The sequence below is a fragment of the Ischnura elegans genome, chromosome 1 (genome assembly GCF_921293095.1).
Source record: "Ischnura elegans chromosome 1, ioIscEleg1.1, whole genome shotgun sequence".
NCBI classification, from domain to species: domain Eukaryota; kingdom Metazoa; phylum Arthropoda; class Insecta; order Odonata; family Coenagrionidae; genus Ischnura; species Ischnura elegans.
Genome location: NC_060246.1, coordinates 15,524,392 through 15,535,375, shown reverse-complemented (window position 1 = coordinate 15,535,375; position 10,984 = coordinate 15,524,392). Strand labels below are relative to the sequence as shown.

Below are 10,984 nucleotides of genomic sequence, written 5' to 3'. Positions count from 1 at the left end.
ATGTGTTTGGCAAGCCGAACTACGGCTTGCTGGATGGGAGTCGGACCATGGAGGGGTTCTTCCATGGTCGGGCCATAATACGCGTACGCCGCGACAAGTTGTGGCTAGCCATAGTTGCCACAGGTAAACCACATTGAGGCCATAATTTTTGTGTTGACTGGGAATCAACTTCGGAACACGATAGCTTCTTTCGTAAGGGCCCCCGCGCACTGGAAAATTTTATAAAGCAACTATTTAGTGTTTACACAACGCAAAATCGTTAATTTGAATGCCAATGATTGTGAATGCTACGAATCCATCCGTTTTCTGGTTTTTAATGATGCCCACTTTACTGTTTTTTTCATGTTCGAAAGAAATGTTAGTGGTGCCGATATCCATGTCACTATGTAGTTCCAAAATTTATACCTCGCAGTTGTCGTTCTTACATTATTTGCCATCACTCTTTGAGGAAAGACGTGAATTACATTTACTATGGTCATCCGCACGCGTCTCTAATGTGTGCTCGCTCTTCCTCATGTTAGCATGTACGGTAAAAGCCATTTGCCGAGACATATTCGAAGCGCAATCGGTGGAGTGACATTCTTCTATTGCAATAACGTGGTTGGTGTCATCGCGAATGATTCTCGTAATTTCGGAAGCCTGAAAAGGTGGGCGGATCCCGGAATGATTAGCTGAAAGTGGTTTCAGTGGCTTGACTTTCGCTGAACTCAAGTAAAATATTGTTGCTACGGGTTATCGCGGTCATCATGGTTGCCATGGTTCGTTTCCATGGTGAGTTAGCCATATTTTCTCGTGGCATTCGAGGTTTGTGGTAGCATTTCCAATAATATTAAATGCATCGTAATTTTTTTAATGATTAAGTATTATTTAACCTATAAATGGAGTTTAACATAGGCATTCAGGATTCTGACATGCAAAAATGTTGTGAGTGTCATCGAAACGTTTAGTCATCCGCGTAATTCATGGTAATTCATCTCCCATTAGACTGCTATGTCGCCTAGTGCTTGTTAGACTGTAATCAAAGTCTTCATGGAATGTATTCCTTATAGTCTGTGTTTATTAGTCTTTAACAGGTTGTTAGACTGTGATAGTTTCATTAATTGGTGGTCATTATTGTATACTCTTGGACCGTCTGAATACATTCATGAAGAATTTGTCAGTGGTGGAAGTTGGATATGTATCATATGAATTTATGCCTGTGATTTCTGTTGAATATTTCAAGGTGCACTGACGTATTTAATATGGATGTCAGCATGGGAAAAAATATGCTGGCCAAAGAGGCGAGGGAAAAAGAAAACGTTGATGAATGCCTCTCTCTCACACGGCCAGCAGCAAAATTAGTTGCAGTAGAAAGACTTCTGTAAGTTATTTTCCTCTTTCCAATATTTAGTGGGATCTAGTGAGAGAAAGCTTAATGGTTGTATCTGGGAAAACATAGGGCTTCCCTTGGAAAAAATACTATAGTGATGATATTTATTTTCGAACTCTAATGATAATATGTATTCTCTACATAGACATTTTAAAATTGTGATCACTATATATAAAGCTATTTTTATACCCAGTAATCACATGATATGTATTACATCTATATAGTATAGCTGAATGTTATATAATGCAACAAATACATAGAAGAAGTACCTATCAATCTAATATATAAAATTCTCTTGTCACAGTTTTTGTAGTAATAAAATTTTGAGTGTGTATTCAGTAGGGCTGACAATAGGAGGTAAACTATTTTTCATTCTTCAACAGGGCCTATGAGGCCCTGGAAACAGGCCCTTAATCATTTCCATGCGAAATACATCTAAAGTTCGTAATTAATGCCTGCAGACCTTCTCAAGTAAAAATTTCTCCCTTGCAACTTGACTGAAACTGGGCTGAAACTACCTTGAAACTCACTGCCTTGCTTCTATGCTGAAACTGCATTGAAATTGAAACAAACCAGTGGAGTTTGGGAGAGGGATGGCAGTGCAGTAGCAGTGCAATTAAGAACTCCAGCTACTCCAATGAAACTCCCTTGGCTGACTAAACTGAAACTCCCTTGGCCACTAACTAGACTGAAACTCCCTTGGCTACCGGCTAGACTGAAACTCCCTTGGCCAGCTAGACTGAAACTCCATTGGATAGCTAGGCTGAAACTCCCTTGTATGCCAGGCTGAAACTCCCTTGTTTGGCTGAATACATTTCCCCTGCCCAATCCATTAAAATTCCCTTGTCAAATCATATGAAACACAGTCAATTACCAACTTGCGCAACCCAGCCAACAGTGGATGATCACATAACAGATTTCTCCCACAATTTTGCATGCTTGATAAGAGAAGGTGGATAGGTGATTGCGATCAACAATAGTTACTATAACTGCAATTGACCACAACATTTTTAAAGACACAATTTATTAGAACAAGAAAATACATCAATAAATTAATGGCTGTTAAAAGCACATACACAAATATTCCAAATGAAAGAAGTCATGGAAGTTAGATGCTCCTGAAAAAGAGAAGAAACATGACTGATGAGAGTCACAAACGACTTAACTCAAAATCAAATTAGCAAAATTGCGCATAAAAAACTCTCCTTTACTTGTCTTATTAGTTATATGGTGCATTAATGTGAATCATTCAAATTATAGAAAACAAAACTTAAATTATCACTGAGGAAGCATGCGCTTTGCATCATAGTTAAATGAAAAACGAAGCGATGACTCGTTACTTAGGCTATGTGTGAACTCCAAACGAAAACCACGTAAGATTCCAAAACATTCAGCAGTAACTAATAAGTATAAGCAGTAAATATACATTGCACTATAGCGAAACATACCCGCATTCCTTGTTTCTTCGAAAGCCTGCTCGAGCTCACGGAGTCCGGTCCTCCGCAGGATGACTAACGGACGGCGCGGCATCCGCAACATTGATGACCGGTCGGTGTATTATCCTCCTCGTCCGGGGTATCCCTGAGGCAGGAAAAGTGGACGGCAGTCGCCAACGCGTTGAAAGAAGAATTCGTTATTGGCTGCATGACCCCCGAAAAAGGAGCTTGAAATCCTTAAACGTGCCTGGATTAAAACACGAATTCAATGTCAACGTTCTCATGGCTAAACATGGAAGGAATAAACATGCCATCAGAGAAGTTAAAACGCTTACCTTCAGTTATGACTGCAGTCACCACCACCGACCTCGTTCTCCCCTTCACGTTAATTTCGATTAATTCTTGCCGTTAACAAACATCGAAGTACCGGGAAAATATTTATGCCATCAATCTTTTCATGCTAAAACCCACGCTCACCTCGCTCCTAGCAACTCGAGAGAAATAACGGCAACCGACAGCTTGACGCGCGGGAAAAGGTATACGTGTTGCCAAAAGCTAAATTAAAAAAATACATTGCCGCTGGAAACAGGGGTCGCGTATATGTCCGGTAGAAGGGTTCCGTATGTTGGCAAATCTTACGATGGGTAGCACACGCGCAGCAAGGGAGAAGCAGTTCAAATTCATGAGGGAGAGGGGATACCCAAATGCTGCAGCAGCTCTGTGGCAGGGCAGTTAAGACATTCGGCAAGAGAGATTCAGTGGAGTTATTAAGTTGGCCAGGCCTTTGAGCTTACTGTCCAGCTCAGTGCCAGTAGAGCTCATGTGCAGCAGGGGAGAAGAAGTTCAAATCCATGAGGGAGAGGGGATACCCAATGCTGCCGCAGCTCTGTGGTAAGGCAGTAAAGACATGCGTCAAGAGAGACACAGTGGTGTCATAAATTCGGCCAGGCCTGAGCCTATTGTCCAGTTCAGTATCAGTGGGGCACATATGCAGCAAGGGAGAAGCAGTTCAAATTCAATGGACTTGCAAGGGAGAATGGCATCAGAGTTTCAGTTGAGTGCTCTTTTTCTTGTTGAGGACAAGGCAGTGCAGTGCAGTGACAAGGTTGTTTCAAGGCAGTTTGAGCGCATTCAGTAGAGTTTCAGCCCAGAATCAGCTCTGTTTCAAGGGAGAAATTTTTACTTGAGTTTTACCTTTTGCATATTTAAATTAGTGATAACACTGGAAGGCATGAAAATCGGCCCTACCACCATTCCTGCTGATATTGTATGTAAAATGACCTCCTAAATCCAAATATGAACTCCGTTTTTCCCCATCACCTACCATTTTCAAGGGAGCTCCCCCCTCCAATTTTTATCACTTTTTGGTCATTTGGAGGAATTAAAAGGATTATTTTTGCATTTAAATTTTTTCTAGAGGTTTTGAGGGGTGCACAATCCTAAAAAAATAATATTTATGGTAAAGAGGTAGATTTGGGGGGAATTAGTCACCGTAAATTGTGTAAAAATTCATTAAAAATGATCAATTTTGCATTTTTTTCGCAATTTTTCACGTATTTTTAAAAATTTCCAGCTTCCATTTCACATCATCCTCCCCTGAATGATAAAAATATACAGCAACACTTATAGAAATGCTTGGTCAAACTACTAATGCTGCTTCTGAACTGCTTCCTTTGTGAATACACAGCCGCACCCGAGAAAAAATTTACATCTTACGGAACTGGCCTCTGCGAGAAAGCTGCACTCATGGTTATAAAAATGACGCTTATGTTTCCCCTTGTTCTGACAGAAAATATTCACTGGCCACCATTGCACATCAAACTAGGACAGATGAAATATTTCGTGAAGTCAATCGACAAGACAGGAGCTGAATTTCAATTTTTAACTTAATTTCCTCATCTTAGTGAGGCTATGACCAAGGAAGAAATTCGTGGGCCCCTAGATTAGGAAACTTTGCCAAGATTCGATGTTTATGAAACACCTGAATCATAAAGAAAATTTAGCTTGCCGTAGATTCTGAAACGTGTGTTAGAACTTTTTGGGTGACAAAGAAGTGATGATTATGTCGTTCATGTCGAGGAGTTGCTGTCAGCATATTAGGCCATGGGGTGTAACATATTCACTCATGGACCTTTTAATAGAATATTTTGGAGCAGTTTCAAATTAACATTAGGAACGGTGCCACAAGATGATCAAGTCATAGGCAAGTTATATGAACATTATTTAAAAGTGATAATACACATGTAAAAGACAATGCCATCTTAAGATATAAAAAAGTTACAATTGTGGTTTTGCAATGTTCGGCAATACGGGTTGACCCGCAAACACCCCCAAGGTGCACCCCCTATGCCCCCCATCTGTATTCGCCAATGCCTCAGTGTATAAAAGGAAATCAAATACCAAATTACTTATGTTATTCATCGTTCTTTACATTCTTTGTTGATACGCGTGTGGTATTGAGGGCGCCAGCATGGTAGCGTACCTTATGAACTGTTGGCACAAATTTGCATTATTTTTTTCTATGCCGTGATCTTAAATATTTTTATTATTGCTAATGTGAGCTTTTGATGTATTTTCTCATCATTCTGGGGTATTTCCGGTAGGGGAAGATGAAATGGGAGCTGAAAAATGAAGAAAAAAATTGCAAAAAAAGGAAAGGTTGATAATTTTTTGTGTTTTTTTTAAATCATTAATGGAAACGAATCCCCCCAAATCTACACCCTTACCATTAATTATCATATTTTAGAACTTTTCACCTTTCAAAAACCTAATAAGAAATATAAATGCTAATATAATCCTTTTCATTCCTCCAAATTATTGCAAAAGTGATGAAAATTAGAGGGGGGGCTTCCCCCCGAAAATGGTGGGTGATGGAAAAAAACGGATGTCACATTCGGATTCAGATCAGGAGGTCATTTTACATAAGAATTAGCAGGAATGGTATCAGGGCTCGAGAAAAAATTATTTTTTGCCGTCCAGTGTAATGGTCACATATAGTTGAAACGTACACTATTGGAAAGAAAAATAAATATGTACTCATTCATAATTTTGGATTTCAATTTCATTTTCTCATGATTTACGGTGAATTTTGAAAGAAAAACTCGTAACAATTCTAAAATTTTTAGTGTTTTTGACTTACTGACCCCTTGATGAGTGTCAGTATTGTTTGTGTGTTTGATATTTCTTTTTGAGTTTAGTAAAATAAATCCTTTGTTATGCTCCTTGCACATTACATGGTTTCGTCCATGCGAGAAAAAACTGCAAGGGGCTTTTTCTTTAGTCCACTGAAGAAGTCTATGAGACCTTTCACATTGTTCGGTTTAAACACAGGCACGGTTTTTTAGCCCCATTGCAGCCGTCCAGTGCCACTGCGGCCACACCATTCTGCAATTTTGTTAATCTCGCACCTACCGCTTATCCTGGAGGGTATTCAATGCCCCCACCCACCCCGGTATTAGTCGTACCTAAACCCCCCAGTCTTAATTCCTAGCTGCGCCCCTGCCTCTCCTAATTCTTTCTTTTTAACACCCAATGTTCCCTCTGTAATAGTGAACATTATTAAATCCCTTTGCAACTCTTCTTCTAAAAGTCCAGATTGTATTCCTTTATCTGTCATTAATGCCTCCTCGCAAGTGATAGCATTGCCTCTAGCTAATATTATAAATCTATCCTTCACTTCTGGGGTCTTTCCCTCTGCACTGAAGCAAACCAAAGTTTCACCTATCCCAAAAAAGGGTCCCTCCTGAGAAGCATGTAACTACAGGCCCATCGCTGTTCTGTCAGTATTTTCTAAAGGTTTTGAGAAGTTATTTTATTGGCGACTAAGTTGCTACCTAGCTGCTTCAGCCTAATTACTGACTCCCAACATGGATTCCGGGTTAGTAGATCAACTAATACTGTAATGTTCCAGTATCTGAACTTATTACTACAGGCCTTGAACCTAAAACAGCATGTCCTAGCAGTCCTATGATCTCAAAAATGCTTTTAATAATGTTGATCATGCAATTTTAAAATGCAAGCTCAAAAGTTACTGGCATCTCTCTACACTGGATTACCTTCTATCTTGAAAATAGAACTCAAGTAGTGTGTTATACACATCACTCCACAGCTGGGATAGTCCAAACCATCTTAAGCTCACTGAAAGTAAAAGCAGGTGTCCCACAAGGGTCAGTACTTGGCCCACTTTTGTTTCTTATTTTTATTAATGATCTTCCTCAGCAGTTTACCCGGAATCACACAGTTATGTATGCAGGTGATACAATTAATCTGTTGACTGCAAGCAATACTTCAGATCAAACAGAATATGTATGTTGGAATGGTGTCACCGGAACAATATCACATTAAATGAAGGCAAAACTTGTTACATTCGCTTCCATATTAAGAACCCTCACCAAGCTGAAGATTTACCTTACGATCATCTGTGTACCTTTTCGACATTGATAAATACCTTGGCATTCACCTCTCAGATACGCTTGACCGGTTGTCACATTTTTCTGAACTTAATAAAAAAATTCTAAAAACTTTTATCCAATGAATAGTAGTTACATGACAATGGTCAATAGGTTGTTGAAAAAACCATGGCAAGATAGTGACCCATTTTAATTATTTGGGCAAATCATTTATACTGTGATAAATACATGGTATATAAAGCACCAGAACATTGTGTTTCATTCATTGTATTAAGTATTCTTTCAATAAAGTGGATAAAACATAAGAAACAACAGAAATACCATTTCATACATTAATTGTAATGTCCAGCGGAGAAGTATTTTTTATGATGATTGTACAAACGATATGATATGTGTAGAAAAATTTTACGTACATGTCATTGCTAGGAAAAATGAAAAGTAAGGAGAACTTACCTCATTACCTGAGCCATTTAGAAATAGCATTGTTTGCACTTTGTACATTAGGTTTACTCATGTGCATGGAACAAAATATTTAAGTACAAGTACAGTTTAAGTCTTATTTCGAATTAAGAAGCTAATTGAGTGTATATGTGAGTTCTAAATGCAAATGCCTGTCATGGGTTTATGTGCAATCTTCCCCTTTCTTTAACAAATCAGTGGGTTCAATCATTGGTGCTATTTATCATAATAATGCCTAATTTCATGTAATTAGGTATTATTATGGTATAGCGTAGAGATTTAGACTGATTCAGTATGAGTTCAGCTTTCTTGGTGCTCGTTTTTGTCCTCTGGTGGCAGTACCTATGATCCTTACAGACCACCTCTTTCTATGCTTGGCAGAACCTCGTTTCCACTTCTACTCGACCTACAAAACGCGTATGGAGGGCCCCTTTTCAATAGGAGGCGCTCATTTCACTGCATCTGGAGGGCATATGTATGTGAGGAGGATTTGTGGCTAGTGCTGGCTAGGTAGGAATAACTCACCATCCCTGAGGTACATAATATGGTACTAATTCAATTGTATTGGGTTCGTGGTGAGTTTCCAGGTCAATTTATTACTGCCAATGTGTCAATGGCTGACTCAAACATTATTCTCAGGTTGTTTGATATCAGGTTCATAGTTGTTGCCTTTGTCAACGGTCCTGATCCAGTCAGGAGGTTCCTGATTGCCTTTGGTCTCTCTTCTTCCTTCCGTCCTTGATTTCCCCACAAAACTTTAGCATGCAACTAGCTGAATATGTTTCTAGTTAATTAAGGTGGTTACACACCACAATCAAGGAACAGCAATCCCTTCTGAATACTTCCTTTAATAGTTCAGACAATCTACTGAATTACATGTAAGAGTGGTCTATGTCCCACAAAGGTTGTTCCTGACAAGAGACCAAGGCAGGTTCAGGAGCAGAATAAGAGGGAATGTTGGTCAGACTGATTTGGAAGTTGATTGGTTTTTTGCTCGGGATAAGCAAATGGCAGCTTGGTTGAGGGGGTAAGGTAGAGTGATGAGGGTACAAGGATGCAGTGGCCGTAGTTTATCAGAGTTATTTCTGTCAGGTGATTTCTTTAGCGATCTTTGGGCAAAGTGAGAATGGAATGGGAAAACTAGGGAACATAGGGAATTGTCCCCTTAGGAGATGCAGAAGTTGCGGCAATGGGCATGTGGAGGTGTTCTCGGGTCCTCTTCTTCTCTGCTGATGAGAAAATACCTACTGTAGGATCAAGGTGGCATTTTGTTGATGTTGGGATCAATCCATTTCAAATCACCTAGACAAAATTGCTCAACATTTTTAATTATCCTGATTTTTTTATCATTGGTTCCCTACAAGTAGACAATCACAAAACGCCATTTGAAAAAAATTTACTAGCCATACTTTTTTTGGCAGCCATTTTAAAAGGCAGCTAGGCAAATTTTGATGAAAAATGTGGTTTGCATAAAGTTCAATTTCGAACCTATTTTAAAAGATATCAGAATAATTTAATAACCAGTGTATTCATCATGAAAAGAACTTGTGATAACCATTTTAAAAATATATACATATATATATTGTGGCATCCCACCCACGACTCGCCCGGATACCACAATAGAACCGGGGGGAGACGTCGCACAAAAATAAAAAAAAATACAAATCCGCGAAGATCCCTCCCGCATGGGACCTACGGGACAAAACTATGCCACTCACTTCTCGTAATTCACATAAAATAAAAAAAATATTCCCCTTCTGTGAAGATGATTGCGGGTGGGGGGTTCCCGATTCAAACTGATGGGTGACGTTTGGGCGCTGATGCACTCGTCCAACACGCATTTACGGGAAGGAAATCAGACGGGGCGAAAGGAAGGACGAAGGATATTTTCAATGGGGTGACCCGTGGATGAATCAGAACAAAAACACTCTCTCAAACACTTTCAATTAAACAAAATATAATTCACACAAATAAGATTGCATATGACAAAAGAAAAAACAAAAGGAACCCTCTTATACGCTAATGAAATATGAATTGGTGAAAGCCACTTATGAAACATCGATGATAAATTACAATAAAAAAAAACAACAATATAACTTGGTTTCTAGATGAAAATCAATATAGAAAATGATGATAACAAATAAAAGTTCGGTGATGAACACGTAAATATGATACAAATTCAATGATTTCTTGACTGGGGAGGTAAATGATAGTCCATCCCGTCGAATGTAAATTTGGGGTGCGAACGTTAATTGTACTTGGTGACTGATTTCACTTTCACTAATGTAACGGGTGCGTTCCGTGACTGTTTGTCTTAACTTAGCTTGGCAGGAGACACAAGGGGGCTTTGGGGGGGGGGATAGCTGCAATCTTACTTTGTCGTAGTCCGAGTCTCGACCAGGTTGGATCCAGCACTCTCTCGTTCCAATTTACTGCACTCCTTTCTCCCTTGTTGGAGGAAGCTGCATCCGGAACGGAGATAATGCGTCCTCTTCAGCTGGTCCTTTGCTCCTTCGGACGGGGGGGGGGGATTCTTCTTCCAGATCAATCTTTCTGAAAATACTTGGGCCCCTTGTCTCCTCCTGCCGTGCGTCGCACTGATTTTGGGCATAGGCTCCGCCCGACAGTCACTTAGCAATTCTCCCTGGTTCTCTCACGCGCACCACCTTTTATCATACCTCAACTAGGGGTGGGGGTAATGCACAATGAAGGGAGGGAGGAGTAATACGCCACTCACTCAGGGAAAACCCGAGCTCCCCTCCTCCCACACACACAAACTCACACACAACCATACAAAAATCGGCGAAAACACATTCATCCCCTCTTACTCATCCACGCCTTCCTCCACGGGCCATGGTTTGGGGGTGGGGTTTTGGGAAAGGTTGTGGAACGAGCGGGTAAACTGGTAGGGAAGAAAATGCGCCGAGTAGAAATGCACTGTAATGGGGCTTGAACCATTACAATATATATATCATTAAAGACAGTCAGTCAAAATATTTCTGCAAAAACTCAGGAAAATTTGTCTATGCTAACTTTTTAATGCCATAAATTTTTATGAAGGAAATGAGACTCAATAATTAAATGTAAATTCTGAGTTGAAGACTTAAAAAACTACTTGCAGTATAAGTTTTAGCCCTGAGAATGCACTCTGTTTTTTCTAGACCTTGTCAAACCATGCTGAAAGCTTTTCTATTTTTGCAGGTCAATATATAAAAAAGGACAGAAGGTAAACAAGTGAAAATTTTACAGAATATTCTTTATACGCATATTAATATCTTACAAAAAAATTATGTCTGAGGCTCTACTACATC

At 39.6% G+C, this 10,984-nt stretch overlaps 1 protein-coding gene across 1 annotated transcript in view; it reads left to right on the top strand.

Moving 5' to 3' along the window:
* The first annotated feature begins 786 nt into the window (after positions 1-786).
* LOC124154384 (dynein axonemal heavy chain 12-like) overlaps positions 787-10,984 on the top strand; it is a 242,984-nt gene continuing 232,786 nt past the window's right edge. The window contains exons 1-2 of the mRNA XM_046528076.1: positions 787-965; positions 1,223-1,360. Of these exons, the coding sequence (XP_046384032.1) occupies positions 1,242-1,360 (119 nt within the window). The 5' untranslated portion in view covers positions 787-965; positions 1,223-1,241. The remainder of the gene's footprint in view (positions 966-1,222; positions 1,361-10,984) is intronic.